The 21,467-nt window shown below is 44.8% G+C and overlaps 1 protein-coding gene across 5 annotated transcripts in view; it reads right to left on the bottom strand.

Annotated features, from left to right (window-relative positions):
* DNAH6 (dynein axonemal heavy chain 6) overlaps positions 1–21,467 on the bottom strand; it is a 203,099-nt gene that overhangs the window by 132,991 nt on the left and 48,641 nt on the right. For all 5 annotated transcript variants that reach the window (XM_065549807.1, XM_065549809.1, XM_065549810.1 and 2 more), the window contains exons 26-34: positions 20,208–20,321; positions 18,839–18,964; positions 18,582–18,737; positions 17,634–17,795; positions 15,663–15,800; positions 11,412–11,579; positions 10,277–10,425; positions 9,392–9,499; positions 7,272–7,827 (exon numbers count right to left, since the gene is read on the bottom strand). In XM_065549807.1, coding sequence (XP_065405879.1) covers positions 7,272–7,827; positions 9,392–9,499; positions 10,277–10,425; positions 11,412–11,579; positions 15,663–15,800; positions 17,634–17,795; positions 18,582–18,737; positions 18,839–18,964; positions 20,208–20,321 — 1,677 coding nt within the window. The remainder of the gene's footprint in view (positions 1–7,271; positions 7,828–9,391; positions 9,500–10,276; positions 10,426–11,411; positions 11,580–15,662; positions 15,801–17,633; positions 17,796–18,581; positions 18,738–18,838; positions 18,965–20,207; positions 20,322–21,467) is intronic.

The following is a 21,467-nucleotide window of genomic DNA, read 5'->3' as shown; positions in this document are numbered from 1 at the left end:
TAGGAGATATTCGAGTATAAAGGGAATTGATGCCTGCAAGGGGGGCGTGGCCCGCTGCTCGCACCAACAGGAGAACCGTTTCCACTTGGCTAAGTAAGTGGTCCGTGTAGAGGGCTTTCTACTTCCCAGCAGAATCTGCTGCATGGGATGTGAGCATTGTAACTCTATCCGATTTAGCCATGGAGCATCCACGCTGTGAGGTGCAGCGATTGCAGGTTGGGGTGACAGAGTCGGCCGTGGTCCTGAGAGATCAGGTCTGGGCACAAGGGAAGCGTGATCGAAGTTTGTACCGATAGCTCCAGAAGCGTGGTGTACCAGTGCTGTCTTGGCCAAGCTGGAGCGACTAGAATGATACGTGCCTCGTCTCTGCGTAGCTTGAGCAGTACCCTGTGAACCAGTGGGAATGGAGGAAAAGCATAGAACAGCTGGTCTTTCCACGGCAGAAGGAAAGCGTCCGACAGGGAGCCCGGAGATCGCCCTTGTAGGGAGCAGAACACATGGCACTTCCTGTTGGCTCGAGATGCGAACAGGTCGACCTGGGGAAATCCCCACCTCCGGAAGATGGAATAGATGATGTCTGGGCGAATCGACCACTCGTGCATCTGGAAGGATCTGCTGAGACGGTCCTCTAGAGTGTTCTGGACTCCAGGGAGGAACGATGCCATGAGATGTATCGAGTGGGCAATGCAGAACTCCCACAGGCAAATGGCCTCTTGGCATAGGAGAGACAACCGGGCTCCTCCTTGCTTGTTGATGTAGAACATGGCCGTGGTGTTGTCTGTGAGGACTGACACACAACGGCCGTGCAGGAGACCAAGAAATGCCTGACAAGCTAGACGTACGGCCATCACTCTCGAACACTGATGTGCAGAGCTAGTTGGGGTGCGGTCCACAGGCCCTGGGTGTAGTGCTCTCCGAGGTGAGTGCCCCAACCGAGAGATGACACGTCCGTGACCAGGTGCAGGGGGGGTTGTGGGGCGTGAAACGGCATTCCTGCGGCAACCGCCTTTTGATCCAGCCACCAGGTGAGAGAGGCCAGGACCGAGTTCGGTACCGTGACCGCCATGTTCAGGTTGTCCCGATAAGGACGGTACACCGACGATACCCAGGCCTGAAGTGGGCGAAGCCGAAGTCTGGCATGCCTGGTTACGTAAGTGCAAGAGGCCATGTGTCCCAACAGGTCGAGACACGTCCTTATTGTTGTAATCGGGAAGACCTGGAGCCCTCGGATGATGCCTGTGATGGTGTGAAACCGATTGTCTGGTAGAAGAGCTCAGGCGAGTCTGGAGTCTAAGACTGCCCCAATAAACTCTATTCTCTGGGTTGGCTCCAGAGTGGACTTGTCTTTGTTGAGTAGAATGCCTAACTTGTGGAATGTTTGCAGTATTATCTGGACGTGAGCTTGAACTTGCTCCCTGGTGTGACCACGCACCAGCCAGTCGTCTAGATCCTTTGTCGACGAAGGTATGCTGCCACGACAGCCATACATTTGGTGAACACTCTCGGAGCCGCGGACAAGCCGAAGGGAAGGACGGCAAATTGGTAGTGCACCTTGTTTACTACAAAGCGAAGGAAGCGCCTGTGTGGGGGGTAAATTGCTATATGAAAATATGCGTCCTTCATGTCGAGGGCAGCGAACCAGTCTCCAGGATCCAGGGAAGGGATGATGGTCCCCAAGGAGACCATGAGGAACTTCAACTTTACTATGAATTTGTTGAGTCCGTGTAAGTCTAAAATGGGACATAGACCCCCTTTTGCTTTGGGGATCAGGAAGTAGCAGGAGTAAAACCCCCTGCCCCTTAACTCTGGGGGAACCTCCTCTATGGCCCCCATAGAGAGGAGTCCAAAAACCTCCTGTGTAAGGAGATGCTCGTGAGAAGGGTCCCTGAAGAGGGACGGGGGGGGAAAGGATGAAGAAAACTGGAGTGCGTATCCCCACTCCACCGTGCAAAGGACCCAGCGGTCCGAGGTTAGAAGGGACCAAGCACGGTGGAAACGGGAGAGGCGATCCCGAAAGGAGGGAGATGGATCCTGGGTAGTGGCTGGGGCGCCGTCCTCGAGCGCACCTTCAAAAGTTTTGTCTAGGACCTGAAGGTGGCCTAGGCGGGCCCTGGTTCTGACCGGGTTGAGGGCCGGTCGACCTTCGTCTACCACCTCGTCCCCGCCTTCTGGCAAAGTCTTGTCTCGGACGAGGCGGGGGAGGGTAGAACCTTTGCGGCTGGGGCCTAAAGGGTCTGCGCTGGGGCCCTGGAACATGCATCCCCAGGGAGCGCATGATGGTTCTCGAATCCTTGAGGCTCTGCAATCGAGAGTCCGTCTTGTCCGAGAATAACCCCTGGCCCTCGAACGGTAGGTCCTGCAGGGTCTGCTGCAGTTCTGGCGGTAAGCCCGAAACCTGGAGCCAGGAGACGCGTCGCATGGCTATGCCAGATGCTAGTGTCCTGGCGGCCGAGTCCACTATGTCCAGGGAGGCTTGTAAGGAGGTCCTCGCCACCTTCTTACCTTCCTCCACTAAGGCCCCAAACTCCTCCCTCGAGTCCTGGGGAACCAACTCTTTGAATTTACCCATGGAGTTCCATGAGTTGTAACTGTAGCGGCTCAAGAGCGCCTGTTGGTTCGCGGCTCTGAGCTGCAGATCCCCCGCCGAGTACACCTTACGCCCGAACAAATCGAAGCATTTAGCGTCCTTCGATTTGGGCGCTGCCGCCTGCTGGCCATGACGCTCTCTTGCGTTCACCGAGGATACGACTAGTGAACACGGTGGAGGGTGCGTGTATAAGTATTCATGGTCCTTGGAGGGGACGAAGTACTTTCTCTCGACCCCTCTGGCAGTGGGTGGAATGGAGGCAGGAATTTGCCATATGATAGTGGCATTAGCCTGAATCGTATGAATCAGTGACAATGCCACCCGGGATGGGGCATCAGCGGACAGGATGCTCACCACCGGGTCCTGCACCTCTACTATCTCCTCCGCCTGGAGGTCCATGTTACGTGCCACCCTACGTAACATGTCTTGGTGGGCACGAAGATCTATTGGGGGCGGGCCTGAGGCTGTTGTGCCCGCCGCCGCCTCATCCGGGGACGATGAGGAGGATGCCTCCGGGGGCAAGGGGTCCAAATGAGGGTCTGGTTCTAAGAGCCCCTGAAGCGGAGGATCTCCTGCCCCGGGGTCTAGGGCCTGAGGTGGTGTAGGCACGGGAGCTTCCATGCCCCCTGGGGGAGGACGGGAGATGGTGGCCTCTGGGACCCTGGGCTCGGATTGTGCCGAGCGAGCCTGGTGATACGCCCACGGGGTCCAGAAAGACCAATGCGTAGGATCCTGCGCGGGGTCCTCTGCCCCCTCCTGCCAGTGTCCCAAGTCAGCAGCGGCCTGCCCCTGGGGAGGGTATCCCCGTGAAGCCCCCTCGGACGAGCGAGACGCTGATCTTGAGGGCCAGGGCGGTGCCGAATGCGGTTGCATCAGCTCGGTGCGGTACGGTGCCAATCGGTGCCGGTCCATAGGCGAGCGGTCCCTGCGCGGTGCCGGTGAGCAGTACCGTGATCAAGATCGGTGCCGCTGGCCATGTCAGTGCCGAGATCCAGATCTGGACCGAGATGAAGATGACCGCCTGTAGACGCGGTACCGGGAGCGGCCCCTCGAACTGGAGCGGCGCTCGTACCGGTGTTGAGAACTACGTCTAGATGCCGACCGGTACCGATGATCCTGATGGTGTCGAGACATCAACCGGTGCCGTGCAGAGGACCTAGGCCGCGAGTACGACCGGTGCCGGGGTGAAAGTCGGCGCCGGGACTGCGAGCGGCGTCGGGACCTGCTCCGAGACCTGGAGCGGTGCCGCGAGTCCGCGCTCGGAGACGGTGGGCGTACCAGGGCAGGCTTGCCCCTGGATTGCACGGTCCGAAGAGTGGGCAGTGCCGCGTGTTGAGACGGCGACGGCTCCATGAGAGCGATGAGGTCTTTCACCGTCACAAAGGTCTCCAGAGTAGACGGAAGACAGGGCTCCACCACGGACCGAGGCAGTGAGTCAGTCCGCACTGGACTCAACGGCCCTACCCCCGGTGCCGGAGTCAACGGTGTAGAAGATATTTGCGTCTTCTGGCGCTCTAGAGGTGGACGCGGCTGTACTACTGGTACCAGGGGAGCCGGTGCCTGTAGGACAGCGGCCTCCTGTGACTTGCGGGGTCTCTTATGTCACAGAGACAGGGAACGGCGCATAGGTGCTTGTGGTGGACACGGTGCCGTGAGGCCTTATCCGCGTCTGCTCGCGGTGTAGTACTGGTAGGTGCCGCCAGTGCGCTGCGCACCGAGGCGCTTGGTGCCGGAACTTGGCACGCCGAGGGAGGATCTGGGCTAAGTGCCGCCTCCATGAGGAGCTGCTTGAGTCTAAAGTCCCGCTCCTTTTTAGTCCTGGGTCTGAAAGCCTTACAGATTTTGCACTTATCTGTCTGGTGGGACTCTCCTAAACACTTCAGACACGAATCGTGCGGATCTCCCGTTGGCATAGGCTTAGCACAGGACACGCACGGCTTAAAGCCAGGAGCCTTGGGCATGAACCCGACTATGCGCCGGGGGAAAAGGGGGGAGAAATATCCCCCTTAACGCCCGCTAACTATTTACAACTATTTAAATAATGAACTATTAACAACAATCTAAGAATATACTACAACTATAACTAAAACTATCTATAAGAATTACAGGATAAGCTAGGGAGAGTGGAGAACAGCTATGCCGCGCTCCACAGTTCCAACGACCGTCAGGGGCGGTAAGAAGGAACTGAGGGGGCGCTGGGTCGGCTGGGGTATATATCCAGCGCCATGAAGGCGCCACTCCAGGGGGCTCCCCAGCCGACCCACCGGGTGTTACTAGGGTAGAAAATTTCTCCGACGATCGTGCACGCGGCGCGCGCACACTTAATTGGAATCGATATGAGCAAGCACTCGAAGAAGAAGGTATATTTCCAATTCCCTTCACCCTGAGTTAACTTGTGGACAGGCATTCAAGTATGAACAGTGTGTAAATTATTATCATATTCACACAGGGAACACCTTTACTTACCAGTTACACCAAAAAACAAATTAGTTAAGCATCAATAAATAGGTCTGCTAGTGAAGTGTTTTGGAAACCTTGGAAAAACTGTGTCAACAATTGAATATAGCAACTAAATCAAGTTTTTGACATGATAAATCATGAGAGCACTCATAACTGCATTTTAATTTATTCTTTACACAAGAGAGCTTTTCTAGAACAGTTAGAAACGTGAACACCTCACAAATCCTTGGCCACGCTGGAGAGAAAGCTAATGCACAATTTCTTGAATACTTACAGGTCACTCTTGGCTTGGAGAATTCACTGTTTCCAGAACTTTAGCGGATGTTATTTCTATTTAATCATAGCTATAAGAGTCCTTGAACACTTTGAGTATGGCTAGGCTCCCAATGCAATACTCATCATTAATAATCTGTAGTATTTTCCCAGTTACATCAGCCAGATCACCATGTCAGTGATCATATTCAACCACCAAAATGCATGCGTTTTCAACAGTAATGAGGCTTTTCCAGTTTGATTAACTTTGGTTAGTCGTTTTCATGGCTGTCTGAATAGCTGCAGCAGCATACGTCTCATCCAACTAAATACTGATTCCAATGGAGTTCAGTAGGAATGAATCTGGCCTAAAATATCTAGACCGGCTAAATGATACCTAAGTGGAATGTAAGAACCAGACAGTTTAAACGTAAAGGAGGGAAAAGAATTGCTTAGAGTGGCACAATTTTGAGGGTAATCAGGTAATGAGGAGAAACTTAATCCTGACAGGGCATCAGAAAAAAAATTCCAAACAGTGAAATCTGCTAGGAATCTTTCTAGCTCTCTTTTTATGATCTATGAATGATATTATTATCTCAGAAAGGCAACTTAGTTTCTGGGTAAAAATAAGATTGTGTGAGCAGGAGAGAGAAAATGAGATAACAGGATTTACTCAGATCTAATATTAGCTTCTAGGTAACTACTTGATGTCAAAGATTGCTTGGCTTTGACCCTGAATTGCTAACATGTGAAAGGGAAGTCATTCTGGAGAAATCCCCATGCTCATCTTCCAGAGAGAGAAAAATAGAGACTGGCCAGGACAAAAATTACAAACAAACAGATATGGCTAGATTGTCGGACTCAATGGATAGTGATCCATGGCTCAATGTCTAGTTGGCAGCCGGTATCAAGCAGAGTGCCCCCGGGTCGGTCATCTTTGTTCAACATCTTCATTAATGGAGGATGGGCTGGATTACACCCTCAGCAAGTTCGCAGGTGACACTAAGCTGGGGGGAGCGTTAGATACGCTGGAGGGTAGGGATAGGGTCCAGAGTGACCTAGACAAATTGGAGTATTGGGCCAAAAGAAATCTGATGAGGTTCAACAAGGACAAGTGCAGAGTCCTGCACTTAGGATGGAAGAATCCCATGCACTGCTACTGGCTAAGCGGCAGTTCTGCAGAAAAGGACCTGGAGATTAGAGTGGATGAGAAGCTGGATATGAGTCAACAGCATGCCCTTGTTGCCAAGAAAGCTAATGGCATATTGGGCTCCATTAGTAGGAGCATTGCCAGCAGATCAAGGGAAGTGATTATTCCCCTCTATTCAGCACTGGTGAGGCCACATCTGGAGTATTGCATCCAATTTTGGCCGCCCCCACTACAGAAAGGTTGTGGACAAATTGAGAGAGTCCAGCAGAGGGCAACGAAAATTATCAGGGGGCTGGGGCACATGACTTACGAGTAGAGGTTGAGGGAATCGGGCTTGTTTAGTCTGCAGAAGAGAAGAGTGAGGGTGGGATTTGATAGCAGCCTTCAGCTACCTGAAGGAGGGTTCCAAAGAGGACAGAGCTAGACTGTTCTCAGTGTTGGCAGATGACAGAACAAGGAGCAATGGTTTCAAGTTGCAGTGGGGACGGTCTAGGTTGGATATTAGGAAACACTATTTCACTAGGAGGGTGGTGAAGCACTGGAATGGGTTACCTAGGGAGGTGGTGGAATCTCCATCCTTAGAGGTTTTTAAGGCCTGGTTTGACAAAGCCCTGTCTGGGATGATTTAGTTAGGGTTGGTCCTGCTTTAAGCAGGGGGTTGGACTAGATGACCTCCTGAGGTCTCTTCCAACCTAATCGTCTATGATTCTATGATAAATTCAGCTGAAGATCATATATCTTATCAATATAACAATATAGTAAATTAAGCGAAGCAAACTAGAAATATCATAATGAATATTAAAATCCAAGAAATTACAGTACCTCAAACACCATATGGATGGAGGGTGTGAGTTTGATTCTTTCACTGTTTGCCAAGCAAAGCATCTTGTTATCATCCAAAACAGTGTTCAAGTTTTCAATCCACAGTGCATCCACTGGCCCGTCACTGATGATCCACTTGTGATCTTCAGTGGTGTCATTAACAGCTGCTCGAACACTAAGACCCATCAAGCCATCTTTCCACTCGAGAGTTAAATTATTAACTTCACCATACAATTCACCCATTGTAATTGATTTGGGGTTCAGAATATAGGTTTTGACAGGCTGGTAAAAAGGATTTTCCTCACCAGCCTCATGTAAAACTCCTAAAGTCTGTGCCAGAATTTGGTAAACTGTAGTTTTTCCACCCCCTGTTGGCCCAACAAGCATAACACCATGCCTTACTAACATGGTTTCATAGAGCTGTATGACTTTATGAACCATGCTTGCTTCAGGCTGCAATCCTTTTGAAAGCATGACCTCTATAATTGTTGATTGTAGTATCCCATAGTCATGTTCTGGGATTATGACTCCTGGGAAAAGATCAGAAATAATCCCACTGTCGGAGACAAAAAGAAAAAAAACAACTGTTTTGTTTTGTTAATTACATTAAACTAATTAAAAATTACATGGATTATATATTTAAAAACATCCATTTCATACTGAAGCACTCCATATCCATTCTAGTTTGTTGTTGTTTTCACTTGGACAGCTCTTGTATATAGCTATCACCTAATGTGCTAGAACGACTGCTCCAGGGCCTAAACCAACATTTGCAAATGTGGCTGCCCACAGTTAAGAACTTAAACCCATATTTAGGTACCTGAACTAGTGACCTAATTTTCAGAGTTGCTGAGAACCTGCAGCCCCCACTGATATCAATGCAAATCTGCAGACCCCACTGGTGTCAATGGAAGCTCCAGGTACTCAGCACATGTAAAAAACCAAACAAACCAGGCCTCTCTTACGCAAAGCACATGCTTAAGTGCTTTCCTGAATTGGGGCTTTATTGAGGTGCCAATATATGGATTTAGGTGCCTAACTTTAAACACCCAGCGGGCATGTGTGTGTGTGAAAAAATGGGGTAGCACAGGATTGAGTCCAGCATCAGCCCCCACCCTCACTTTGCAGGATCATGGGTCCAGTGACCGCAGCTGGAGTAGGCTGCCAGCACTAGGACTGCAGTCGCAGGCGGGCAGGTGGACTGCACACCTGAGCTCCGTGCAGCTGAAGTAGGAGACCAGCAGGCACGGGGAAGGGGGTGCAGGGGCCTAGGCTGCAGGGGGCTAGGGGAGGGCGTGCATCCAGTGCATGGGGGACAGATTTTAAGTGAGGGGACTGGTAGCTGTGCGCATTCCCTGGATGTGGGGCTAGATCCTGGGGCACAGTCCCTGGATGGGGAGGTTGATGTTGTGCGGCAGTCCTTGGGAGGGCTGGGTACATGGAGAGGGACTGGATGCTGAAGGGGGAAATCCCTGGGGGGAGGGCATTCTGTCCTGGACAGGGCACCTTGTCTCTGCAGGGCAGGCACATGTGCCAGCCCAGTGTTGGGGTGCTGGGGTGGACAGTCCCACAGGGGTTTGGTGATGGGGGGCATTCTGGGAGGGGCTGGGGGGCAGTCCCTAGGGAGTGGGGGGGCTGGGTGCATGGGGAACAGTCCCTGGCTGGGGACTGGGTGTATGGCAGGCAGTCCCTGGCTGCACCGGGCAGGGCTCCCCATCTTTGCAGGCAGGCTCTGCAGCTGTGCTCTCCAGGTACTCAGCCATGCTGCCAATTCATTTTAACCATTAATGTCTTGACTTATTTTGCTAATTAAAAATGCTCTTGGTAGATGTTTGCCAGTGTTGAAATGAAAGGTACTGTATTGATTTGAATCATATCGCTGTCCTATAACAAATAATAAGCCTTTTTTTTTTTTTTGGTAGCTGTAGATTTATCTTGTGTGGATGTGGCCCACATAACACAATAGTAACTAGGTTGAGAACCGCTGTGTTAGACATTAAGTGCAACACCTAAAATACAAATTAAACTACACTTAGAAAGTTGGGTCTTCTCCTTCACTATGGCAACATAAATGTGATATGACTAGATGAAGAAAACAAACTAGTATTATAGAAAATTACCTGAACAGAAGAGCATCATCTGCAAGAAATTTCGGTAGGTTAGAATCTCGTAAAGCCCTTATTAATACCACTTCCTCATTCAGATCTGGGTTCTCTCTTTTTAGTGACCTGAATTTTAATAAAAAGCAAACAAGATGTCTCAGTTTCACTCAATCTATTTTTATACCGACTATTATTCAGGGGTACTGTAGGTGAACTTGTGTAAATAACCTGTCATAAAATGACTCCTTAAGAATTCTAGTACATTTCACTTACACTGTCGAGATAAAATTTTGTGTTAACTCAAAAATCCACTTATTATATCCGAACTCCAACTTTTGACTACTCACCATGTTTCTATTATTTATTCCTCAGAATTCAGTAATACTGGAGTCTGGAAACAATCACATCACCAACAGAAATAAGTGTATCCAGAAAGACTACAGCGAGTTCCATGCAAGCTCGTTACTTATCTTCAGGAGGTAACTAATAGGGTTTGGTTTGGGGGTTTGGGGGTTTTTTTTGGACCTCTAAATGTGTCTTCCTTTTAGAATGTAGAAAAAGTGTAGAGCTTTTGAAATTCATATGTTTAATAAGCCATTTTCAGATATTTCTGATGAAGATAGTCAGAATGTATGCAATAATACATATACTGTCTTATGCTCCCAGGCTACATTGTCCCTATAACCAGGTAATTTTTCTATTTTCATGTATTACACTACTGTATAAATGTATTATGTAAAAATCATGCAGTGATCATCCACATTTCATTTACAATAGTTGTAATTACAGAAGGAATATTGCTTAACACAAACATGATTTAAAACATAAAACTGTTAATATTTCTAAGTATATAAAATTATATTCATACTAATGTTATAGCTCATACAGTACGAGGATACTTACCCAGCCATGACTAATACAGATTTGACTGCTCTCATTCCAAAGTCATAATGATCTTGTTGAGAAAGCTGCTCGCTACAAAGTTTGTACATTTGAGTCATCTTCCTTGCAAGAATTTTACTAGATTCAAATCCTTCAGAATACAGAATCACCTAACGTAAACAAGAGATGGCTACAGTTTTTATTAAATACTGGAAATTTTTATTTCTAGGGACTCAGTGCTGCTCTCACATTGTCTTCAACTGGCACTGAATGTATGCATATTAATATATGTATCAGAGATAATATAATTTTGCGTTAATTTATTTTAACTCTAGTTTTTTACAAACACTCTCAGGTATGCAATCTTCTTCTGTCTACAGGAAATAAAGCATTAAATCAGTTTACTTTGGGAAAATATTAAGGGCTAGATCTACAAGCCTTGCATTGGTGAGAATTTACCAATAGATCCATTTATTTTAATGGGAATACTTGTGTGAGCAAATACTCACCAGTGCGGGGAAGGGTTGCACAGTCTAGCCCTAAAGAATCAAAAGTATGTAATAAAGTATAGCAAATATTTTAAATTATGGAATTATACACCTCTATCCCGATATAACGCGACCCGATATAATACGAATTCGGATGTAACGCAGTAAAGCAGCACTCCAGGGGGGTGGGGCTGCGCACTCCGGCGGATCAAAGCAAGTTCGATATAACGCGGTTTCACCTATAACGCAGTAAGATTTTTTGGCTCCCGAGAACAGCGTTTTATCAGGGTAGAGGTGTATTTCTGAGTGACATCAGACATAATATATTTCATGTCCAAACAGACTAATGTTGTGCGGGATTAACTAAGGTGTATTTATGAAGAAACTCCAATTTTCCAGGAAATAGTTTACAAAGAGATCTATGCACAAGCATAACTTCATTAATGGCATATTTGAGAAGACTCCAGGGAGATAGAGAATAGATACTCATGATAATATTGTGGTTCATTACTATTAAACGGTAATATTGCCCTCAAATAAACAATTGCAACATGTTTATTGTATATATTATAGCTTAATAGATTAAGGACAAAAGGGATCATTGGTTTGCAGAATGTCAGACTAGATAATCACACAGGCCATATGACATTCCCTATATTTATAGGTACCTCAGCAATCAAGGCATAATTTGGAACCATCATTGCAAAGGGTCTGAAGAGAGCTTTTAGATTGTCAGGTAGCTCTGTTCGTCCAGCATAGCCAGGATTCATTGTGATGAATGCCACACAGGTCATAACCAACTTTATTTCACGTCCCTCAAACATAAATCGAGAGAGCTGTTTAAAAGAAAGTGAAATGTCAATATACTTTATACTAAATTTCTACAAAAAATAAAATCACACATTCTTTTTTAAAAATTAGGGCTTTTTTTTAAAAGACAGATTACAGAGAGTAAATTGTGGTTTGCATTTATATCTGAGTATGAATACACTTGGATAATGCATTTTTCTTTCTAAGCTTTTGAAAAACCAAATGAAACTACTGGCTTCACACCTGGTTTTAAATGTGAAACAAACAGAAATAAATATGAAATCCTGAGGAGCACAGCAGACAGCTTTGTGGCATTGCTGGTTATAAAGCAGGGCTTTTCCACAACAGTTGGCTCTGCTAACAGAGGAAGACACCTCTGAGGTTCCACCATGTCTAGAATTAGGATTTGCTGGTTTAGGATCCTTCAGTATTGGAGGCTTTGTTTTCAGTTCAGATGCAAGGACGGTACCGTCAGTGGGTTGTGAGGCTGCTTTTTATTTCCTGAGGGGCTAACGCAGGCCTCTCAGTTCTCATCAAACCAGCAGTTATGGAACCAGAGGGTTTGGCCCCAGAGCCGCCTGAACTAGAAAAGCTTGAGCTGGCTCTGATGCTCCTTGAGCACTCCTGGGGTGAAGTTGCTGCTGATCATGCACCATGAAGGAGGGTTTCTTCCCCCAGCTAAGCCAGACACCTCCTATGGGCATCTGAAGTGGGGAATTCAGCAGAGCAAGAGGCACATCTCTGAAATCCTCACCTCTTCCCCTCTGGATCCATCGTAGGATCCATGAGCCCACACTGAGGTGTTGGAACTAATACAAATGAATAAAAGAAACAGCTTCCGTACATAAAACAAACAAAGCTAAAATTTCTAACACTAATCTAACCAACTGAAAACGCTGACAGAGGCACTGAGTTTTTTAAGAGGTTGGATCAGTCTGGTGAGATTCCTGGTCCTCTGCTGCTAGGTAAGTGGTGAGCAGAAACATTTTGTGAGATGGAGCCCCGCTCCTTCTCCACTAAGAATTCCAAGACATAGGGGGCACGATGCCTCACTGCTTGTTGCTTTAGAATATGGGGACCTGATTGTCCATCTGAATCAGGACCACCTGTTGCGAAATCAGGTTTCTGAAAGTCTTCAGTGCATAGCGAACCTGACCCTAGGAACTGAAGATCTGCACTCTGTGGAGGAAGGCTGAATAAGAATAAAAGATAAAAGTCATCCCTCAAAAAGGAGATCTGAGATGAGGCAGAGGTGGATCATTTTTATGTTCCTGCTTCCTGGAAAGTGGAGTTATAATGCCATTGAATGTTTTCTGTGTAGGACAGGATCTATGGAGATGTACAGGAAATCTCTCTAAATGAAAAGCCCGATGGGCCAAACCTACAGACCATTTACCTGGCCTTTGCTTTAACTCTAGGTAGGGAAGTTAAACAGTGAGGACAACCACAAAGACCCCTCACATCCATGATTTCAGCTTCAGGGCTGCAATCCCATCCACGGTCTGCTATGCAGCCCCTACACAGTGGGGTCACAACAATGGATTCAGGTAGATGAAAACCCATAGCCCTCCCCATGCCTCTTCCCCATACTCTCTCCTCTGCAGGCCTACTGTGGGGGCCACTGTGAAGCTGTGGTCTCTATGCTCTGCCCCACCCCACACATAAAATCATGCTGGGTGCACAGCTCTCGTTTGAGCCAGAAGATTTAGCCCTGTAGATACGTAAGATATGTTACTGGCAATTATATCTTTCAACAACAGTTGTGACTAAGTTTCCAAATGTGTAGGCAGACTCCTAGTTTTGGAATCCATCACCAGTGTGAACAATTTCTCTCTCCCAATTTTATTAATTTCTTCTGGAATTTCGAAATCTCCATTTACGGAAGGTCACCTCAAGATCTACTCTTTTCTACTATGAATAAATCCAACTCCCCTAATACTTTTACATAATTCAGAATGGAGCCGGGCATTATCTGAGTTGCTGTATACAGACCTATCCTTCATTTGGTATGATGACACACAGAGGGACCACAGACTGGAATGTTCAGGAATGGAATTAAAAGTAAGTAATAATTTATCAGACTCTTTAGAGAGGAGCTTAAAAATGGCAGAAGGCAAGAATGTTTAATATTCTGTGACTAAAAGTGTGCATGAAAGAAAAGTACTGACAAACACTAAATTAGGCAAGAAATTAGATGGATTTGTTTTACAGAATTCAACTGAAATTAATTTGATGGTCTCTAGTGGGCACTGAAATTAAGTGAAAATAGCATAAGTGTTACAGGTCAGAATTAATTAACATCCACAGAGTTGTGCTGGGAAAAGCTTTAGAACAATAATCCACTTTATTAAACACTAAAAAAATAAAGATTTAACTACATTTTCCTGAAAAATAAGAATCTGAAGAATCTAAAAGTTTAATATCTGAACATTAAATAAAATTAATAATGGAGGACCACTCCTCTTGTCATATGAGTTGGTGATTTTAATTCAACATCATGAAACATGCCATCACAGACCCAATTCTACAAACAGTGAGTACCTTTTCTCCAGCATGTAATCCCACTGACTTCAATGGGACTACATGCAAGAATAAAGATATGCACTGTGACGTTGCACTCTATATGATTTTATGAAAATATGTTAATGAGTGCGAATATAATGTAACTGGAATATGCTTCATGCAAAAGGTCTCTTGTAAGGTATCATTACAAAGCTTATAATCTACTGAGTATGGTCATCCTATTTGTATGTATGTATCATTCTTGTATCTGAAACTAGAAATATGAACTATAACTCTGAGGGCCTATTGTAATTATGCAAAGTGTGGTCCATTAATGGTCGTTTGGAATCTTGATGGCTTCCATCAACCAGGACAATTGACTGTAGATGGCTCTGTTTTACTTGTAAGTCTTCCTGTATACCTGTGTGCTGGCAAGTGTGTAATGAAGTCTTACAGTGACATGTGATCATGTCACCTGAACTGGAATCCATCTTTAACCTGGTGCTTTTCCATTTAGAAGGAGGGGTGGGAACCCAGAGAGGGAAAAAGGATTTGTGCAAAGCTATATAAGGGGGTGGAACAGAACAAAAGGGGCTGCAATCATGAGAAATCCCATAGCTACCACCTGTGCTGGAACAAGGGCTGTACCAGGGGAAAGGATTGTGCCCAGATTAGGAAGGCGTCCAGTCTTTGATAGAAGCTTATTGAAACATCTGAGGGTGAGATTTTATCTGTATTCAGTTTTCTTACTCTATTAGGTTTAGACTTGCATGTTTTATTTTATTTTGCTTGGTAATTCACTTTGTTCTGTCTGTCATTACTTGGAACCACTTAAATCCTACTTTTTGTATTTAATAAAATCACTTTTTTACTTATTAATTAACCCAAAGTATGCATTAATACCTGGGGGGGCAAACAGCTGTGCATAGCTCTCTATCAGTGTTATAGAGGGTGAACAATTTATGAGTTTACCCTGTTTAAGCTTTATACAGGGTAAAACGGATTTATTTGGGGTTTGGACCCCATTGGGAGCTGGGCATCTGAGTGTTGGAAACAGGAACACTTCTTAAGCTGTTTTCAGTTAAGCCTGCAGCTGCTGGGGGACGTGGTTCAGACCTGGGTCTGGGTTTGTAGCAGGCAAGTGTGTCTGGCTCAATCTAGGCAGGGCACTGAAGTCCTAAGCTGGCAGAGAAAACAGACTCAGAGGTAGTCAAAGCACATCAGGTGGCAGTCCCAAAGGGGGTTTCTGTGATCCAACTCGTCACATGCACAGTAGCAAGTCTTTGCTGGATCAGGCCCATCCATAGTTGTCATTGTTTAGCACCCTTGCTGGAAATCTCATAATAAAGGAGAAGGACTGGATGGATGTGGAGAATAGAGACTCAACTACCCTCGAACCCTTACCAGTGACCTCGCTAGGTCAGGGTTATGGCACATTTTTGGAGAAGCTTGCATTGCTGCAGTCCGTGCTGTCCCTCTACCGTGCTTCAATAAAGGATTTAAGATCTCAGTGTTGTCAGTCTAGATCTCTTCACAAGCATGACATTCATTAAAAATCTCCATAAAACACTACGTGTGTTTCAATATCTAATAAAAAAAGATATTACCTTTGCAGCTTTAGCATTCCTAATAGTTATCAGCTGCTGAGCAATCACAGACAGAACTTCAATATCAATTCGGTTAAATTCATCAAAGCAGCACCATGCTCCAGACTGGGCCAAACCACTGAAGAATCGTCCCATCATCTGAAATCACAGCACAGTCATAGCTTAGCACTGCACTGACATGTCTCAAGTTCTTCAAAAGCTATGAAGCTAGTTAGTCCAGTTTAAGAGAAATGGAGAGGAAGAAGAAATGTCACTTTGCGGAAGAAAGAAAAACTGGCTTATTTATACAACACTGAAGGGCCCCCCATTCTGACTGGAACATGCATCCAGACCACTGAATGAGGCAGGGGTCCTGGGAACAAACAGCATGTTATTCTGTAATTAAAGCTGCATACGCACAAGGCGCAGAATAGAATGTTTATAGTAAAAACCCCAGAATGATTCCAATCAACTTGTAAGCCACATGTTTATGCATACTTGCTTCTGATCAGCTTTATGTTGTAAAGCACTTCAAGATACTTTCATCTTGTGGGCTAATTTCAAACTAAAAAAAAAAAATAAAGACAATTAAGGAGCAGAGAGAGAGAGAGAGAGAGAGAGAGAGAGAGAGAGAGAGAGAAAAGAGGCCCTAAAACAGAGGTTCTCAATCCTTTAAATAGAAGAGAAAAAGAAAAATGGGCCTTGGAAGTAGAAATAAATGTCAAGGGAAAACGGACATCAGAGAGTATCTGCACCGGATCTGACCACAGGAGAATTATACACCCATGGGGAAAAAAATAGAATATCTTAAAAATTTATTTTATTGCCACATGCTGTATATTACAACGCTTTCTTAGAAAAATATCTTTATTACAATTAATAGTATGAAAAAAGTCCAGGTTCTCTAAAAAGATGTCACATGATTTGTGAAATCCAAAACCTTCCCTGAACTCTATTCTACACTGTTTTCTTATAAAATTAGTACGATCCAATCAGCTCAGAATTGAGAAGTTAAATGCTGAAATACAAAATTCTCTGTAAAAGTGCCCAGATTTCCCTTTACACTGCTCAGTTGGTACAAGGGAACATGATCTGGCCACTGCTGAGCGTTTCCCAGGCAGAAAGGCATTCCGACGTGGTGTCAAGGCGGTGGAGCCAGCTCCTACACCAGCCTAGTCGACCTGGCACAGGGGGCTGGTGAAGGGAGGCAGTGGGTGTGATAAGGCAAACGGGTCGGGAGGGGATGGAGTGGACACCCTATGGCAAGTGTCAGCTAGTGAATGGTCCCTTAGGGAACCATAGGCAGCTGTCATGTTAGAACAGGTTTATGTCAGGACCAGGGCTGGGGCAGTTTGATACCACCAGCCCCTAGAAACTGAACAGAGAATCTAGCCCAAGGTAAGATTTTTAAATGCAGTTCAAAAGGATAGGGAAACTTGTTATTATGGACACATCTTCCCCAAACCTGCCTTTTTAAACATCCAAAATGCTTGCGGCCAATGCTTTTCTTCCTGATGGAGAAAGGGAACCTATTTTATATTTATCTATATAGCTCTAATTTCTTAAAAACTTCCCAGACTGCCTCACTCTTTCCTAATGATAATTAAGATTTTTTTGTTAATTTTAACGTGTCTGCAATTTATTTATTTTTTCTTTTCATCACCCTCTCCTCTCCTTTGTCATAGTGCAAAGAGCTAATTCTGTGGTAGGGCAAAATTACAGCGCCATTTCTATGGAGAGATTCCATAAAGGCTGGGCACATTGATCCTATTTATACTGTAGTAGAGCTAAACAAAAGGAAGACTGGCTTTGTGGTTAAGATACATGACTACAAACCCAAGAGCCCTGGATTCTACTCTCAGCTCTACCGTTCATTTCCTATGTGACTGTAGACAAGTAACTTCACAGGGACAAATGGAGCATTGAGTTTTGTCTGTGCAATCCCACTGACTGCATTGAGATTGCTCATATTAATACATTTACTTCTCATACCTTGTAATCCAAACCATCAGAGCAGTTAAACACAACACACTGGATGGCAAGTGCTTTGGCAAGGTCTTTAGTCGTCTCTGTTTTACCAGTTCCAGCAGGTCCAGCAGGAGCTCCACCTAGATCAAGCTGCAAAGCTCCCATAAGGCAAAGGTAGCAGCGATCCTGATGAGAGTCATACAGTATTGTTACGTAGGGAAGAGTAGGTATTTGCCAAAGCTTCTGCTACTTTTCACTTTTTCTGATTTGTTTTAAACACTTCCTAAGCCTGCTGACATATTCACAAATACTCTATGTATAAGGTGATAGCAAACAGTATGGAGCAGATCCTCACTTGGAGCTCCCCATGGAGCTGTGACAATTTACGCCAGCTGAAGATCTGCTCTAATGTATTTAAATCAGCACAAACTGTGCAAAATACACCATTAAAAAGTGTAGCTCAGTATATTAGCATACAGTGGGCTAAATTCGGAAGTCCTCATTCTGGTCAAACTCCCATTGCCCCATGTTATTACATTCCGTATTGCTCATGAGCCTGATTTTCCAATATGCCAATTTGGACGGTTCACTGCAGCCAAAAACTCAGTACAAAGACTGTCCACAAATATGCCTGAATTTTCCACGTAATAGAAAATGCCCAGATGTGTTGAATATTGGCTGAATTAGACATCTCTGCATAGGTATAGATGAACATCTTGAGTCCTTTCACCAAAGGTGTAACTGGTAATAGTAACAGGCTGTTATCTTCCAGGGCACTTTAGTTTTATTTTGCTGCAAAAAGGTAACACTATGAAGGAGTATAAGCCCCTGTTTTGTACAGTGCTACACGTCAATCCCATACTAAAAGATTTCTAAATACCAACTACCTATCTACGGGTTATTCACTACTAATACTTCTAACGCAACAAACCTCTATCTAAATAATGATAAAGAGTATAAGTAAATACATACAGTCAGTGGGGTTATCACCAATCTTGGACATGCTCCTAGGTATTCATAGCCATAAGTATACTGGGATAAAGCCATCCTAGCAACACAGTTATCCAGATCAAGATCCCAATAATAACGTAGTTGTCTTTGCCATTCAAAATTGTCAACAGTGTCCACCTACAGAGATAATACACAATGCATTTGTGAATAATGTGATTCAAAGCAGTTAGCATTTTGTACAAAAATATCCGTTATTTTGGCATAAACAGTTGCTTTACCTTTTCTGCCACAAGTTCACTGATGATATCTCTTGCATGTACATCAATAGTTATCAGCGCTGTTATAATATTTCTGTGTAATTTTGGAAGACTACCACGGACTAATCCAGCCAGTGCATTTAACCTCTATAAATGAATAAATAAAGTGTTAAAGTATTTTCTCACGGCACTGAAAATATCAGAACTTTAAAATAGGTGGTCAGGTCTTCAGCAGGTACAAATTAGCACAGCTCCAGGGTACATCTCTAACTAAGCTGTAAAAGTTTAAGAAATAAAATTGCCCATTTCTGGAGATATTGTGGTTATTTAGAATATAGTTGTTTTACATCTGAGGGTCATTAAAATAAAGCTTCCATTCATTTCTTCCCATTTTTGACTGCTTTCAAACGGTTCTCAACACAGATAAGAAAATATATATATAAACTTAGCAGCTCTAAACCAACTGAAGTATATAAAATCATTTAAGAGATTACAGAAAATCAAACAGCCTGGTGACATGGAAGCTGACTACTGTATTTCCCAAATATCAGCTCCACTGGGAAGCCAAATATTATCAAATGCCAACTTGAAAGTATTGGCACTTAGCATTTGACCACTACACACTGAACCCTCTACCCACTCTGGCTAACCCTCATAGAAAAAGCCCTATGCATAGCTCACCAGAATCAGACTCTGAGCCCCAGTCACACGGCCACAAGACCATTTTGAGCAACGTTGGCAGAGATGAGCACTCACAATTCCCTCAAAGCTATCATTCCATAGAAGCAGGGTATAAATACCCAGCCCCTCAAGCCATCCCTCAGTTCTTCTGCCACCAGAAGCCTTGTTTGGAGATGGGCTCCAAAGCAGAGTTAAGGATGAAGGGTCAGTGAGGCTTGATGGAGGCAATGCAGCTGGAGAACAAGTTACTGTTTGCAAGATTCTCCTTCATGATCTTGCTTCTGTGAAGCTCTATTGCAGGACGCTAGTTAGTACTGACCTCCCCGAGATAGTGGCCTGAGGAACCTGGCAAGTTTAACAGTGACTGCAGCACAGCATTTCTAAAACCAGCATCTGCTCTTGATGTCATGTCGAGCAGACAGTGACTTGTGAACATATGAACAAAATTCCATGCAGCAAGCCCTACCGATTTCAGCTGAAGCCACAATCTCTATACTTGTTCTTAAGACGACTATTCCCCTGGTGGAGTACGCCCTAAGGTGGCTCAGGCACGTGAACATCAGCTGGTTCACAACGGGACTGGATACACAGACTTAGCCACTTAGCAGAATTTTACTTTCTTTTTAAAAATTAATTCAAAACTAATTTTCAAGCATGGCAAACAAAACGTTAAATTCATTTGATGCCAAAACCCCACATACAAACTCACATCAACATTTATTTTTTCAAAGTCACTTAAAGCTTGTAAGTGATCATGATCTTTTCCTTCTAAGCACTGAGTCAGATCACGGCACCACATGAGCTGGGAAACAGTCAGGACAACCTGTAGAAAGGAAACATAAAAATACCATCGATACGTCTTAGAGAAGTTGGCAGAGTAGGAACTCAGATACAATAATGATGGGGTCACATAAATAAGCAAGGCCGTGATCCTGCAAGCATGCATGGGCTTAAATTGGACAACTCATGGGCTTAAAACTAAGCATATGTTTAGATGTTTGCAGGATCAAGGCTAAAGTAAGTGGATAGGTGTGACATACCAGGGTGCTATGCAGACCAATGGAGGGCTGTGCCATCCCTGCCCTGCAACCTTGGGTGCCTTACAATGCCTTGCTGAAGTAGCTCCCACAAACAACCGTCCAGCATGTAAGCCACACCCTGAGTGTCTGTGTGTAACTAGGGTTATGCTCTGGCTTTTATACTGCAGGGTGGCCCCAACATGCTCCCAGTCCTGGATTTTCCCCAAGGACACTCCAAATATATTAAGTCCATTATTCCTTTAAGGGAAGAAATACACAGCTGCTTACTACTTTAGAGTTGCCCAGACACTTGAACTCAAACACACTGGATTAGTCAAAATAATAAAACAAGTTTATTAACTACAAAGAGATTTTAAGTAAGTAGAAATAAAGAGGCATAAAAATAAAAAATGGTTACAAGAAAATAAAGAGAAAACACTTTCTAGTGCCTAATTTAACAAACTATATTAGATTCAAACAAAGTTTCTCACCACATGCTTCTAGTAGCAATACTGACAAAACTCATGGAGTCAGGACCCCTCCCACAGAGTCCAATGGCTGTTTCCTTTGTCTTCTCAGGTGCAGAGAATGGGGTGGGCAGGGAGACAGAAAAGGGTGTCTTGGGGTGTTTGCCCCTCCTTTTTATAGTTTTTTAGTCCCTCTTTGAAAATCATTTCCAGTGAGAACCAAGAGACAGGCAGTCTGCTAGAGGAAGGATGTTTCCTGCATGGCTTTTTCACCTGTGCGCGCTTTCCTTATTTTCTCCCTTGATGACTCTGTTTATTGCTTAAACCCAAATTAAGACAAGCATATTCTCCTTTTTCAAGACAGGTATGTTTGACGAGTTTGGTGCTACGCGACTCTGAACATGGGTTTTTAATGTCATACAGGGAAACTTATAACTTTAGGCATAAAGCTGCCAGACACATTTTACCATGCTATTACTGGTC

This window comes from Chrysemys picta, chromosome 6 (genome assembly GCF_011386835.1).
Source record: "Chrysemys picta bellii isolate R12L10 chromosome 6, ASM1138683v2, whole genome shotgun sequence".
Classification (NCBI taxonomy): domain Eukaryota; kingdom Metazoa; phylum Chordata; order Testudines; family Emydidae; genus Chrysemys; species Chrysemys picta.
The sequence above is the reverse complement of the archived record's forward strand: the minus strand, read 5'-3'. Positions and strand labels throughout refer to the sequence as shown.